The sequence below is a fragment of the Pollicipes pollicipes genome, unplaced genomic scaffold (assembly GCF_011947565.3).
Source record: "Pollicipes pollicipes isolate AB1234 unplaced genomic scaffold, Ppol_2.1 Scaffold_4740;HRSCAF=5597_pilon_pilon_pilon, whole genome shotgun sequence".
NCBI classification, from domain to species: Eukaryota; Metazoa; Arthropoda; class Thecostraca; order Pollicipedomorpha; family Pollicipedidae; genus Pollicipes; species Pollicipes pollicipes.
This window is the reverse complement of record NW_023596545.1, coordinates 11,636,839-11,652,905: the sequence shown is the minus strand read 5'-3', so window position 1 is coordinate 11,652,905 and position 16,067 is coordinate 11,636,839. Positions and strand designations below refer to the sequence as shown.

At 58.0% G+C, this 16,067-nt stretch overlaps 1 protein-coding gene and 1 pseudogene across 1 annotated transcript in view; both read right to left on the bottom strand.

The window, feature by feature from the left end:
* Positions 1-13,936, bottom strand: part of LOC119097923 (protein phosphatase 1 regulatory subunit 16A-like) — a 32,417-nt pseudogene extending 18,481 nt beyond the window's left edge.
* Positions 13,937-14,425: 489 nt separating this feature from the next.
* The window catches only part of LOC119099047 (CAD protein-like), a 15,907-nt gene continuing 14,265 nt past the window's right edge, over positions 14,426-16,067 (bottom strand). Inside the window, 1 exon segment of the mRNA XM_037222097.1 lies at positions 14,426-14,480. Within this exon segment, the coding sequence (XP_037077992.1) occupies positions 14,426-14,480 (55 nt within the window).

Here is a 16,067-nt window from a genome sequence, read left to right as displayed (position 1 = left end):
ATACATTTTAAACGAGCACCAGAAACTAACCCATCAGCAAGCCATGGGGTTATAAAACAGGTTGGTTTTAATCTTAACCTGACCTTCATACCTGGTCCTAGGCCAATGCAGTTTGTTGATTCAATTATTCTGTTGCCCTAAGAAAGTATATACGAGGTGTGTGACTTTGTTTAACACTCCGTGGTTGCATCAGATTGGACGATTCTCTAGAATTGACTGCTAAATCCATGGCCTGCCTTTGACCCGCCGTAGGTCAGCGACCTTACAAGGTATATCTAAATTTGTGATAGCAAACGATCCGCTACTCAGTTGTCTACAACCATTAAAATTTGGCGCGGCTACGCCGCGCCATTCGGAAACCATTCCGGAAAAACCTTCGGGGGTCCATCTGACCCCCACCCGAGCGCGCGTTAATCGAAACGCTTGCGTGACAGGGCCCGTCGGAAGGATGGGACGGGCTGGGAGGGCGAAGACCGTAAGGGTGGCTGGACACGAACTAAGACATGAAGCCCGAAGGCCACAAGTTGCGGTCAAGTCTGCGAGGATACGTCAGGGCGAAGACCCTCAGCCCAAACTCGCCTACCGCCCGCCGGATTCTCATCCCAGAAACATTAACCTGAGCGACGCATCCGCTATGAACGGCAATCCGCTTGGCTCACGAAATGTTTGGCCCAAATGCCAAGTGCTTAGCTACAAGCAGCTTGGGGCAAAGCCGCTGCACAAGCCGCTTTTCTGTCCACCAACGATCCTGTACGGGATCCGCCTGAAGCGAGGATTGCCAGCGTCAGGACGACCACGCCAGGCCACAACAGCGTGCCGGACACACCATTGCCGGCTGCCCCGACCGGACCCCGGGGGTGTCGGGTCCGCGCGACGCCGGCCAGAGCCGGCCCACCCGGCCACGGACTGGCGCCCGGGCCCGGGCCGCGGCCTCGGGTCAGCCCCAGGTCAGCCGGCCGGCGTGACGTTATCAGTCGGCCGCCGCCCGCACCTCAGGTGTCGACGGTTGACCCTACTGCTGAACGCTCTGGCGGGTCAGCCCGCCCGCTGCTTGACGGTGTCGAACGGCACGTACTCTCTACGCAACGCCGCGGGCACGACGCGCGCCGCGCGGTATCACGCGGGGCCCACGCTGACGCCGACAACGCTGACACGTCACATCGGCGACACTGTCACCGCTCGCGCTAACGCGAAGCCCCGCATGGCAGAGCGCCTGACCCAATGTGCCGGGCGGCGCTGTGATTTCCGGCCCCAATTCGTCCCTGTGACGGGCGATCTCCGGGATCTGTGACGACCTGCCGTTTCTCGCATGATCCGTCCTTTCGTTCACGTCGCGACCCGCGTTGTCTTCATCCTCGATGAAAGCATGGTTAGGACAAATGTGTTCAAAATGCGAGCTGTGGGCGCGGGGAGAGAGGGGGGGGGGGGGGGGGGGGCGTCGAGCGACAAGCATTTCCGATAGCAACATCCCCCAACCGCTAAACATTCGTGAACAGGACGGGCGCCGACGCCATCCTGCCTCACGCTGTCTACTAACGGTGGGACGACCCGCAACATCGAGCTGAACCCACGCCAGTCAGCAGCAACGGTGGAGGACGGCACCCAGCGCACACGCCGACGGCCAAGCGGCCGGCGCCTGTTGTGCAGCGGCAGGTACCGGTGGGTGTCCGCGACTGGAGGGACCTGACGTGGAGTAACCGGCGTTGGCGGTCGCGGGCAGGTGGCGCGCGCCGTCTGAGCAACGACTCAGCCGCCGGTGGCATGCGACACACCACCGCCGATGGTATGCCGCACACCGCCGCCGGTGGCATGCGACACACCACCGCCGGTGGCATGCGGCCACACCGCCGCCGGTGGCACGCGGTACACCGCCGCCGGTGGCATGCGGCACACCGCCGCCGGTGGTATGCGGCACACCGCCGCTGGTGGCATGCGGCACGCCGCCGCCGGTGGCATGCCGCACACCGCCGCCAGCCGCTGAATCGGCACCAATCAGGAGTGTACGCCGCTGTAGTTAGGCAGCATTCAGACGCAGAAGACGGCAATGTTTTTTTTCTGCTTCGGAACACAGTCGGCAGCGCCAATAACATGTTTTGCTGAGTTGCTTCAACATTCAATGGGCGTCCCTGCCCGCGTCTAGACATGTCCGTTAGAAGACTCAGCAGGCGTGACCGACACCGGGTCGCTGTGGCAAACGAGCGGCACAATTTAGCCCTGTGCCGGAAAGCATAGCCTGTCCTGCAACAGCTGCCTGGTACGGAATGTGGACAGCGCGTGCCACTGACCAATGAGCGGCACAATGGTGCCATAACTTGGATACGGAACTTAACTGAATGGGCTCGGTAATTCCCCGCCTTTGGACGTTGATAACGGCCCGCAGCCGTGCTCCGGTTCAGCACAGGAGTCCCGCCCGACTCAGCACCAGCGCGAGCACCCGGCCGATGTCCGACACTCCCGTCCACGACCAGGGCTACGGGCCGCTCCGACCTCCGACCCAGCACCAGCGCCAACACCCGGCCGATGTCCCACGCGCCCGTCTACGACCAGGGCTACGGGCCGTTCCGACCTCTGCACTGGCTCCAGAGACCCAGCCACCAGCCACGTCCGTACATTCCCGCGACGGGTGCATCGGCGACCTGCTCTCGGCTGCGCCGCGGCCGCTCGGGCCGGGGGCTTCCATCACTGCTCACCGCCGGCGTTCGACTCTCCAACCGCAATTCAGCCACGCTTGGCAGCTCCGACGCCGCGTCTCGAGGCGACCTCGTAATGACTGCCGCAGCGGAACAGGACCGTCTTGAAGCTGCCTCGAGCACGACCAGAAGTGCACGCACGCCGGGGCGGACAAAGCGTCCGCGTGCTGATCACAGGAACCTCGCCGTTCACGCACCGGTCGCACCACACAGCTGCGCCGCGAGGCACAGCGTGCTTCATCGGAAACACGCCATAGCATTGACGGTGAGGACTGTACGTGACTGTGAAATACGATAAACACGGACTAAGCATGCGCATAACCACATGACCGATGTTGTACACCGTGGCGGCCCTGAAGTGGCGAGGACACACTAGATGTGACAAGCGGCTAAAATGATGGCCTGTTGACTTGACACATTGTCTGCACCGTGCTCTCCCTTCCTCAGTGATATCGCACAGCAATTTTATGAGACCATCTAACTATACATTCCCCAATAGCATCAGTCACGGTCGGTCTCACCCGTCCAACGGTCAATACACATCGATAGCGTTCTTCTGACGACAATCCCCCCCCCCCCACCCCCTCCTTCCATGCTCGGGCCAGCTGGCGTCGAGCCGCCTCACTGGACAAGCGCCGCTGCCAGGTAGGACGCGGCCGCTGTCGCGCGTCGTCAGCTGACGCCGATGACGTCACAGCCTTCGCTTGGCTTGCCACGGCGGCGTTGGCTCGGCTGGAAATTCATACGCCAACGGGGCCGCCGGAACAGGTTTCCAATTTTACTTTTCATAAAAGGATCTGAGCACCTCGACTCAGAAGAGCAGTTTTTCAGCCCAGCAAATCCCGAACGCACAACATATTGCCGCTTTTAAACCTCGTCTTCGATCGAAGCGCTTAGGACCAAAACACTGCCATAATGAAAATATCCCCCTGGTAACTCACATCGGGCACATGCTGCGCCAAACGTCTGCAGAATGATTGCAACGTAAGGAGAGCATTTCGGGTAGCAGGACACACACGCACGCGCGCGCGCGCACGCGCACGCACACACACACACACACACACACACACACACACACACACACACACACACACACACACACACACACACACACCACACACACACACACACACACACACACACACGCACGCACGCACGCACGCACGCACGCACGCACGCACGCACGCACGCACGCACGCACGCACGCACGCACGCACGCACGCACGCACGCACGCACGCACGCACGCACGCACGCACGCACGCACGCACGCACGCACGCACGCACGCACGACCACACAGATAAAAGGATACAAAGGAACTTTGAGCTCCTTTTAGCTGTAAAAAACGATTCTTTGCCGGGTCCAGTTCTTTCCACGAATTATTAGGAAGCAACCGAACGACTGCGGTCCACCAATGTGCCATCGTTTCAAGCACACCATGGCCCGACTCAGCTTCACTGCAACCCTCCCTCAGCCAGCAAAAGTATCAGACTGACAAAGACTGAAAGAAAACCCGAGCGTTTGTCATAGAATGCTGCAGGATGGTAAAATGAAGGAGCTCTCCGCAATACCACCTCATGTGATCACCCTTCCCTGACACATCACTAGGGGTCTTGGGCTGCCCGGTATCGGATGGAACTGGGCTTTGATGGAGCATATCTCAAACATAATTCAAAATGATTCGATGACAACGGGCTTAACCGTCAGATTCCATCTAAAACGGAAATAACAATAACTTAAGGCTTATAACAGTGAATGAGTCCAGAAAAACGTGCATATTTATTTCAGCCGTGGGATTCCCTCCTGTGGGCTTTTCTCATTCCCCCCTCCCCCCCTCCATACACATCATTATGCTGCTGATCCAATTCGCTCTATCTAAAATTCATGTGACATATTAATATAGACACATCATTACGCATTGGCTTAAAATGGACCTGCACGGCTCCATGAGCGAAAACACCTTTCGCGAAATGTCTTACGTAATAGAGGGGGGCCTTCCCGAGCCGACTTAAGTTCGGTCTTTTCCCTGGGGACAGATAACGCTGCTGTTCTAATACTGACGTCTAAGTTTGCATCTGACCCTCCGGGCTTGTCTTTTCCAGGTAATCAACTTTGGAATGGGTTGAGACCTGCATGTTACGTTCAGTTAACACAGACTAAACGCTTTGCTAGCAATAACTGTAGTCGAGTTGATCTCTCCTAATCTTGAGCACTGGTATTACCACCTACGCAACGTCACAAAGCAGCATTTCTAACGCAACGCAACGCTCAACGGCCATATCCGGCATTCCGAGAGCAGGAACCCCGTCAATCGCGCGCAGCTGGCACGGGGTGGCGCAGGCATTCTCATTGGATCTTTAGCGCGAAGCCCTGTATCAACCCACCAGAACGACGGAACGAGGCGGAACCTGGCTGACACACGTGGCAGAAGCGTATAGTGCCAACTTGTCTGGCATACGCGACAAATATTAATAAGCGATCTGATACATGCACGCAAAAAGTGACCAGGTTTAGTCTAGTCTAACATGGCGGCGGATTTCCACAGCAATGCGAAGCTCAGCAAGCTTTGAAGGCACCATGGCGACCAACTGTTCTTTTCTTCTATGCAAGCAGCCGGGCCCTCGGAAGCCCACCGGACAGCGGACAGTGGACAGCGGACAGTGACCGGTTCAAGCCCCCCCCCCCCTCCCCCCCTCCTCCCCTCCGTCGCCGACAGCGGCCGAGCGCTGCCACTCGTCTGGCTGGACAGCGTCCCAGCGGCGCAGCCGGGGGCGGGGCGGAGTGCCGCATGCCGTTCGCCGGGGCAATTGGCCCCGATTCTGGCCTGGCGCCACCTCGGCTGCTCGCCCGAGAGAAGAGGACCAGCCACGCGCGCCGACAGAGCCCAGGCCGCAGTCAGCGGTGACGTGGGTCGGGACCTTCCGGGGTCGCCGAGAGGTGGGCTCGGGGCGGCGCTGGACAGGTCGCAGAACTCGTGGAACTCAGAGAAGACGATCTGGTTCGGATTCAAGAGACCATTCGATCCAGTGACCTCTGCCAAGGGCTCAGCTATTATCCATCAGCTAATTCTGGGTCGCCCGAGAAGTCTTTCTTTCCACGAAGCCCGATGAATCGAGGTCGAGGCGGGCTCGCTGCATGCATGTGTGCTACAGCGGGGTCCTGACGACATGAAGCTGGTCAAAAGCATCTCGCAAGAACCGAAATGATAAATGTCGCGCGCACGGGTAGTTCGCGCCCAACAGCGTGAATGTGGAAGTCTAACCAGAAAAGGACCGCGTTAGGTTACACAAAGATCATGTTTTGAGTTCCCGGCACTGAATATTCTCTTAATTAACGTCAGACGGAAAATGGGAAATTATGACTACACCGAAAACACAGATGTCGGCTGTGCTGTATATCAATAATACTACGTCAATTGTGTCCTACATCGATAATAAGCATGTCAACTGTGCTCCGCACCGAAAATACACATGTCAGCTGCGCTCTGCATCGATAACACACATATCAGTTGTGCTGTACATCGGTAATACACATGTCAGCTGTGCTCTACATCGATAATACACATGTTGCACACACAGTACAATATAAGCCATCAAAACAACTCAAATTAGATGCAGAAATCGGTGTGGAAAATCCACGCCGATGGAAAACCGACACCGATATTAAACTGCCTTACTATTTTTTCTAAACGAAAAATTCGCAGCATATCCACTAGAAACGGTACTGAAACCTGAAGCTGGCTTCTAAACTTCTACCATCAAAACAGATATAACTTCCATTGTTCAGTCTGCACAATAACGTGCTGTGCAGCATAAGGTGAGCGAGATAATGTCTTGAAACTGGTTGTGTAGTAGACCAAATTCAAGTAGAAAACTGATGAAATCGACAATGAATAGATAGCCTACGTCGCATGCAGCTGATGCAATACCTCATGTTGTAAAGCTGTGTTTTAGTGGAAGTATTGCAGGGCTTGTCATCTAAAATACATGTGCGCATCAGGAAGTTGGTGCCGATTTCCCTCACCAAACTTCACATGGTACGAAAGTGTCCACACCTACCCTATTCGAGTTGCCGCCCACGGGCGCAAGAGGTGAGCATTTCAAAAGTACTTGAGAGACATTGTGATCTTAAGTAGTTCCTTTCCACACCATGTCCAAAGGTGTCATATGAGGCTCATAAGCATTGAAGCATGGGAAGAACGTCGGGCCCCTCGCTGCATATGGCGTGTTTCAGCCGATGTCGGCAGCGGTGAAGCGATCCGCGCGGATCTCGATCATGTGGTCTGAGCGGTCGCAGGTGTCGCCGCCTCACGGCACACGGCTGACAGGCAGAGCCATCTGGCGGCGCAAGACTGAGCTACTGTCCTCCAGTGACGAACACCCAACACTAAAAGTCAACCAGTTGTGAATGGCATTGTTGGTGTGATGGAGAACATCTGCGACCAGAGCCAGCCTTAACCTTGAGTTTTGTCGTTACCCGCTTCTGACCGAGTCCGCCTCCGACCCACAGTCCGTAAGGATTATCTGATTCTGACTCCCAGCAGCGCGGTGAAACTATGAGCCGGCCCGTATTTCGATGAAAACCCAACTCCATTCTGAGAACAAATCGGAAAAGTCTCGACGACCGTGACAGCAGTTGGAATGCAACGTGTTCTGTGGCGTACATCAAACGACGAGCGGCACACACTTCAACTACCAAACGTGAAACGTGTGCTCATTATTCCACCTATTGCTCATACATGTCAAAGCGAGAGCAGTAATTGTTCACGATATTCAGATTTGAGTCAACCGTTCCGACCGCTCGGAACACACCAGCCCCTTGAGCTACGACTCATACCAATTTATCTCAGAAATCGACTGCAGCGCGGCCCACGGATAATTTGGATAGTGCTGGAGTAAATTGCGCTTCCGCACGGAGTCGAGTGCCAGCCTGGATGACCGGCAGCCGATGCCACCCATGAGCAAGTTATGTGCCGCTTTTGAAGCATACGGATGACACCGCATGCGACTCACACGAGCAAGATTCCAGGAGCATGGAAGCATTAGTCAGGGGAGCAACAGCTTTCAGTTCACTTTATCCCGCAGGAAGAATTGCGCTACATTCTTCCAGTGCTACAGCGGGGTAGAGGGTGGGGGACCACGCACACCGTCTTCCCTCTCCTCTCCAAACATCCCAATGGTCCATCGCTGAACAAAACAGGGCCAAAACGACGCGCAGCCGAGCCCCTGAGGTCCCATCCCCTTACAGGAGGCGATCCCATCCCCGAACAGGAGACATCTGTCAGGGCTGCACTCCCCCGGGTGACGGAATTCTCCCAGCCGCCGACCTGCGACACAACGGGAGGTCCTCGCGTTGCCAGACTTGACCTTCTCCTTCTCTGCGTTTTCACTGTTGGACGACGTGGCATTGAACGCGGAGTGCCAAACAGACCCGGACAGAACAGCGAACGTCACTCCAGAAGGCATTACAATGCAAGTTCCTGAAGGCGTTTCCGAGAGAACTTGCAGTTACGGGGAAACAGGTGCACCGGGCGGCAGTATGTTGTCAAGAGTTGGGCGCAACAGTCTGACGGGTGCACCGGGCGGCAGTATGTTGTCAAGAGTTGGGCGCCGCAGTCTGACGGGTGCACCGGGCGGCAGTACGTTGTCAAGAGTTGGGCGCCGCAGTCTGACGGGTGCACCGGGCGGCAGTATGTTGTCAAGAGTTGGGCGCAACAGTCTGACGGGTGTACCGGGCGGCGAAATGTTGTCAAGAGTTGGGCGCCGCAGTCTGACGGGCGCACCGGGCGGCCGTATGTTGTCAAGAGCTGGGCGCAACAGTCTGACGGGTGCACCGGGCGGCCCGTGTGTTGTCAAGAGCTGGGCGCCCGCAGTCCTCACGGGTGCACCGGGCGGCCGTGTGTTGTCAAGAGCTGGGCGCCGCAGTCTGACAGGTTACCGGGCGGCCGTATGTTGTCAAGAATTGGGCGCCGCAGTCTGACGGGTGCACCGGGCGGCGATATGTTGTCAAGAATTGGGCGCCGCAGTCTGACGGGTGCACCGGGCAGCCGTATGTTGTCAAGAGTTGGGCGCAACAGTCTGACGGGTGCACCGGGCAGCCGTATGTTGTCAAGAGTATGGGCGCCGCAGTCTGACGGGTGTACCGGGCAGCCGTATGTTGTCAAGAGCTGGGCGCCGCAGTTTGCATGGGAGCTGACGCTATTCGCTGCAGGAAAGCCTACCATGTCGCGTTAACGGCCTTGCGAAGACGGTAAGACATTGGCCCTTGAGGAAAGGCAAACTAAACACGCCTCCATGTGTGTTTCCGAGCAAGTTCTTCACTATTTCACGTATACTTTTCGGGTACTTCATTTTCGAAATAACTGAGAATGTCCTCCAAGTCCACATTACCCATCTCACGAGACGCATGCGCTTGAAAGCGTGCGAATTCGAGTCGCTAAACACCAATGAATGATATGCATACGATGAGTTTCGTGAGGATCAGAGAGGAGACACAAAACGCAGGAATAACGTGCCAACCGGACGCCTTTCCCTTCAAACACTAGCAGCCGCAAAAAAAATCCTGCGCCAAGAGAGCCGCATACATCTCTGAGGGGCTCCTCCTTCGCCGAGCTCCAACGGAACCCGATCCTCATCTCCGGTCCGGAGCCTCCCCGGAGATCCCGGACGACGCTCTGGGAGGTGGGAGCCGGAGCCGGAGCCGGAGCCGGAGCCGAAGCCGGAGCCGGAGCCAGCTCCTCATCCTCGGTCCGACGCCACTCCGGAGACACCAGGCGACGTCCCCGGAGGTGGGAGCCGGAGCCGGAGCCGGAGCCCGATCCTTATCCCCGGTTAGGAGCCACCCCGGAGGCCCCGGACGACACCCTAGGAAGCGACTGGACCGTCCGCGCACTGGCCGATCGCTGGGAGCACGCGCGACGCCCTCTGCACGCGATCGAGGGGAGCGATCACGCAGCTTTCGGCCGGCCGGCGACCGGTGGGGTCCTAGCCACGAACACGGGCCACGCCAGGGGTGCATGACGGGCTCACAGGCCAGCACGCGACATGTGACACACCAGACCACCGCAGCATGGCATGCGCACGCCGTATTCACAACAGCGGCCGAGCTCAGGGGTGGCAGCAAAGAGTAATGATTGATTGGGCAGGAGGGGGGGGGGGGGGGGGCGGGGGGGGGGGGGCGGATGGACGGATATTTCCGGTCCATTCCTAGTCAGGAGCAGCACAGGCAGGCTTCAGCATAACCGTGGACGCGTCCCCCGGCGCTGGCACCGCCCTTGGGTGTAATGACAGGCACACTTAACTGTTTTGCGCACACAAACAGGCGACCTGACTGGATGAACGGTTCGTAACAGACCGCCCACCGTAATATGCCGGGAGCTCTGAGTCAATTTGCAGACGCACATAGCAACTGACAACATTTTTCCTTGGACTTACTATTATTTGATATGGTTGAAATACACCATTTGCAAAACGGACCCGGAATAGGTAATATTCTTAACATAATCCTTTACGCTGCCTGTTTGCAGCAGTTATCAAGACGACAATGACTCCTATATATATTATCCTCGCCAGACCGTTCGCCAAACTTCACCATACCAAGAGCCCAAACAACATGAGCCCGACCAGGTCGTCGCTGGCCGAGCGGGCGGGCCTGCGCCAGCGCGCAGCGCCGCGGGCTCATAGACCCATTACACCCGTCGACTAACGGCCCCGACTGCCAGCGGCGCACAAGCCTGTGGGTACCTGGCGACCGGACGGCCGGGGCGCCCGCCGGCCCGGCCCAGACGGGCGTCACCGTCACACATACGCGCTGCGCCGCCGCGCCCATCAGCGCACACTGAAGACTTGACCGCTCTCATTAGCCGGCGCAGCTTGTGTCCGCCACCGCACAGCTGCGCGCATTACACAGCGCGCAGCCGTGCGCATTACACAGCGCGCAGCTGCTCACGCCATGCCCGTAGCACATGTCCACCCTGGCGGCAAGGTCAGCGCCGTGGGATCGGACCAGCTCGGACATAGCTCAGCGACGCTCGGATTCAGAGCTCTTCCCTGTCCTATGCCGCCCAGTGGCCTCCCCTCCCAGCACCCTTCGGTCGGCATCTCCGAGTTGGTAATTGGGAAGCACGCTTGCGCCCCGGGGTGTTTGCTGTTTGCACACGTGCTGCGGGGACCCACTGGTCGGGAGACGAGGCCTCTCTGGGGTCACACGTGGCCAGCGGCGACCCGGGGGAACGGAGCCGATTGGGAGTGACCTGGTGTGACGCGGGGCAGTCGAAACATGACCCCACCTGGGATGACCTGGTGTGACGGCGGCAGTCGAAACATGACCCCACCTGGGATGACCTGTGTGACGCGGGCAGTCGAAACATGACCCCACCTGGGATGATCTGGTGTGACATGGGCAGTCGAAACACGATCCCACCTGGCACGACCTGGTGTGACACGGGCAGTCGAAACATGACCCCACCTGGGATGACCTGGGCGATCACGCTAACCTGACCCGACATGACCTGGTCAATCGGGGACGACCCGAGGACCTGCCCGACCAGGGGTCACGCGGGCCACGACCCGGCCGGTGGGTGGCGCGGCTCACCTGGTGCAGGGCGGTCAGGCCGTCCTCGTTGGTCGAGTCGGGGGTCCACGCCTGACTCCAGCAGTCGTCGCACTGCAACAGGGACGCGTCCGTCAGCCACGTGATGACGGTGTGATTGGAGTTTGCAGGCGCGCCCGACGTCGGAGATTATTTTGCGCCCACTCCCGTCGTCCGACCACACCCCTGGGACGGCTGGTAAGGAGCGATACGGGCGGCTGGGTCCAGTGAATTCGGTACAAGTCTTTGTCAGGGGACAATGGGTGCCCCCTCCCGTTGAAATTTTAAATATTTTGCACCTTGAATCAACAAAAACTGTTGCCGTTCGTACTGTCCAAAAGGAGAGATCATCCATTTCTTTTTTGGTCTTTCCAAGCGTACGAACTACAAATCGTCCGGAGAAGTACGGCTTTAGATAAAATATGGCAAATCGCGAAACGCGTACCGGCAACTAAGGTATTTGCGAATCCTTATCCACTTGCGACCTACTACGTCGTACAACTTTCGCCAACTGTATCTAAATGCCGACTTCCTCCAATGTTGCTCTTCGGCAAGGGGTGAATCTGTCCCCTACCACGGACGTCCAGTAGTCACTTAAGTAGTTTTGACTACGGCACAGTAAGTAAATACCCGAACATTATGGTACAACAAGACGATGCCGGTTTGACTTCCGCCGGTAGTTACAACACGCACTGACAGCGGTCGCATCCTTGCCATGTCTGCTAAAATCACACCACGATCAGCACAGTAACCTCGTGAAGACCCCACTCGCTGTGTTGTGGAGAAGCGAGAGCTTCAAAATCCGGCCGACGGCGCCTCGCACTCGGCAGCTCGCCGTATAGTAATAGGACAACGATCGATCCAAGCACACTTCCGAGCCTTCTTAGTCCGCTTATAAGCGGACGGTGCCCGGCGACGCGGCCGACACGACGGACACGGACATGTTTGTAGGCCGCTGGACCGGAAGCGGCGCTCGGGAGGATTGGGCAGGGATGTTCGCCGCGGCGGCTCCAATCTATAGCAAGACACAGATCCATCATAGCGATCCAAGACACCAGAGCGATCATAGCAAGACACAAGATCGCGGGTGTTTTCGCTAATGATTCGTTGCGATCTCCAGCGGGATATCTGCGACGAACGTGGGTTGGTGCAGCACGGTTGCTTAACCAAAACCCAACCAGCAATTTTTCAAACCGAGAGCGAAGTGACCAACAGCAGCGCCCGCGCCGGACCGTCAGCGGCGGTTCAGCCTAGCCTCAACAGGTGACAGCACCCTCGTGCCCTCGGCCGGACAAGCACGGCGCTTGGAAGCACGCGGGACGCTCCCGCCCACTACATTCCACAGATAGGTCAACTGTCGAGAGTCGTTGACGCATCAGTGCCACTGCCACTGTAAAACAATAACCGACCATAAATGTGTTTAGCATATCAGTGAAAGCCGTGTCAACGATGGCGCAACGACGCGTTTGCGGCAGACCCTATAGGTCGCTGTTGAATTCCAACGATCGTCCCCACAGAGCGGCGAGAGCCCACATTCCAAACATCATCGTCGAAGCGTCATCGGCGAGCCGCCGCTGAGTGACAGAACTCGTTTGTCAAGCATTACGGTAGGATCAGGCTCTGTCATTTCCCCAGCTAGCGCCCAGTAGCCGGCTCATAATCTAAGACATCGCGGCCGTCAGCTCCAGAAATTGGTCGCCTGCGCGTACATAATATGCATAGTTTTGTTTGCGTTAAGCAACGACTGCGACAGCAGGGCATTTCAAAACGTGGGGGGCACACTGATATACTAAGGCCCCTTCTTCTACACAACGCCCACAGGCTCCAGAAAACGAGGAGGAGGATGGGGATGGGGTGGCTCTCGCACCACCCGTGCCTCTCCAAAATATGGCAAGCTCGGCTCTCGGCGCGACGCTTGGGTGAGGCGCCCGTACGCCGCACCCGCACGTCACCATCGGGCGCCATCCGAGATTGGCCCATTCCGGCTGGCAGCGTCGCGCGCATGCAAAGCCCGCCGGCGATCTGAGCGCCTGTCGGCCCGTCAGAAACACTCTGGCCCGCACGACTGACGCCTCAAGGACGCCCGGCCGTCGGCCGCCCCGAGCGGAGACGACGCGCGGCGCACATCGCCGCCGCCAGTCCTGTCTGCCGCTTGAGATAGCGCCGGAGGCGGGGGGTGGGGGCTTCACCCTGGCCGGCCCGGCGAATGCTCGCCCCACAGCCGCGGCGGGCTATCCGCAGCGCCTTGGTGTAACAGCAGAGAGAGCCGTCGGCCATTATTTACGGGACGGGACGGCGGCTGATTCCAATCTCGCTTCCGCTTCAAAGCTTCGGAGTCAAATTGGGCTTAGATTAGTTTGATCGATGCGACTCAATTAATCTTGGCTGGTCTATAGGATCGCGAAAAACAGCGGGGCCTGCATTCAAAGCCGCGCGAAGGCCTCGCATATAACGCTACAGGGTGTTTCATTTGAAATGCAAATTTCAAAAAGCCTGTGAAAAACGCCTCCACGTCGCAAACGTTAACAACGCCTCCACGACGGTCTCTTGAACACAATGCACTGCCCCCCCCCCCCCCTCCACTCCAGCATTACCCCCAATGCCGATATCTTGCAAAGATGTGTTCAGTCGCTGAACGCCGGGAGCGAAGGCCGCCATCGCTAGCTCCCCGACCACAAGCAATGTGTAAAGGACACCAATCTAGATAATTTTCAATAATTTTCAACAGCATTTTCACATACCGTGTGCTTGGCTTTTTCAGAATCCTTCGTTGCATTTCGAGTGAAACACCCGTATAAGTACGAAGGGCCGGAGGGCTGATGACACTCAGACTGCGGTGCCATCTTTTTGCGCACAAACACAACACAATAAGGCCACATCCGCGCACATTTGGGCGCAATCACCAACAAACCACGCAAAACAACGAACAAGCGGAGAAGAAAGACAAAACGCCGACATCCAATCAGCACCCGGGAAATCAGCCGGGGGTCTGGCTACCACGGCGAGTCCGGCGGCCTTGTACCGGAACCGACATCAGGCGCAGCAGGCGCCCCTGAGGCCCGGCTGCCATCACTGCCCGGAGACGTCAGCGGCCAAACGGCTTCAGGAGCAGGCGCGCTGAGGCCGGATGCCATCACCCCGGAGACGTCAGCTGCCAAACGGCTTCAGGCGCAGCAGGCGCGCCTGAGGCCCCGGCTGCCATCTGCCCGAGACGTCAGGCCAAACGGCTTCAGGCGCAGCAAGGCGCGCCTGAGGCCCCGACTGCCATCACTGCCCGGAGGCGTCAGCGGCCCAAACGGCTTCAGGCGCAACAGGCGCCTGAGGCCCCGACTGCCATCACTGCCCGGAGACGTCAGCGGCCAAACGGCTTCAGGCGCAGCAGGCGCGCCTGAGGCCCCGGATGCCACACTGCCCGGAGACGTCAGCGGCCAAACGGCTTCAGGCGCAGCAGGCGCGCCTGAGCCCCGCTGCCATCACTGCCCAGCAGCCCGCCTCAGCGGACAAATGGCTTCAGGCGCTTGGACCACCTAGAGAGCCGCGTTCCATTCCCGTGGAGGGAAACTTCCCAATGGACCAGTGCCAAAACGGGGGCGGCAACGCGGCCATAGCCCCAGCACTTGCACACGTCGACCAATGAGCCAAAGCCACCACTGCACCAGAGTAGCGTCCGCCCTCGGCCGGGGTGGTGGCGGCAGCCCCCGGCAGGTCACCCGGCGCCGGTCGGCCCAGCGGATCGGGCGGCGCCCCGCCGGCGCTCGGTCGCGCTCGTCCATCATGGCGGGCCTTCCGCGGTCTATTCATCACTGCCACTTCCAGGCGGCGGCCGCTTGCAGGCCGGGCCGGCGGCACACGCCCCTCCGCCGGCGGCAGACGCCTATCCGCCGGCGGCATACGCCTTTCCGCCGGTGGCAGACACGCTGGCGCGGAGGTGCCTCATCGGATGTGGACCGAGTGGTCACGGGCCGCCGGAGCCGCTCTACGGGTGCAGGAGACGGCCGAGGGGGGGGGGGGGCGGCCGCGGGGCAGCCCGGTAAATGGCTACCCCCCATGTCCATGGTGGTCATGCCTGGGCTGACTGGACACAAAACAACATGTCATGATCTCTCTCGCCGGTTGTTTGCGTGAGCCAGCCAAAAACGGCCCGGTAGCCAGGCTTGAACCCACCATCGGCCTTCCGCCGCCGGCGAGCGCTCAGTAAGTCTAAGCGCGTCCCCAGTCACTGCGCCTACCGGACTGCGTTATTCAGGCTTCAGTTACATATGACTGAGTGTTGACACGCACAACGATGGGCGGTGTCATCGTTCGGTTAACACGTCGGAATGAGTCGCATCCGATGAGGTTCTTAACATCACACCAAAATAACATTCTGGAATGTCACAGTAAGCGTGTGAACAAGTCGGGTCAATCGACAATTACCAATGTCAAGGCACATCGTCTTTTCCTGTCCTTTGCTCACATAACAGAATCACTAATGGAGATGCGTGTAGAAGTGCATGTTAAACGATGCGATAATGATCCCTAACGATGCACAAAAACGATATTTGGAGCAAGACGATAAGCCCGAAGTACATTACTTCTGATGCTTTTGACACTTCGCTATGTCATTGCCACAGGTACACTAACATCACGGAAGCCAATGCATTACGAAACCAGAACCGGACAGGATACGTATGGCAGAAATTATATGAGTTTCGCAGCACATACATGAAAGCATACAATTGTATTATTCCCAGTATCATGATGCGATGGCGTAAGCGACACATTTAAGTAATTTACAACATGGCTGATC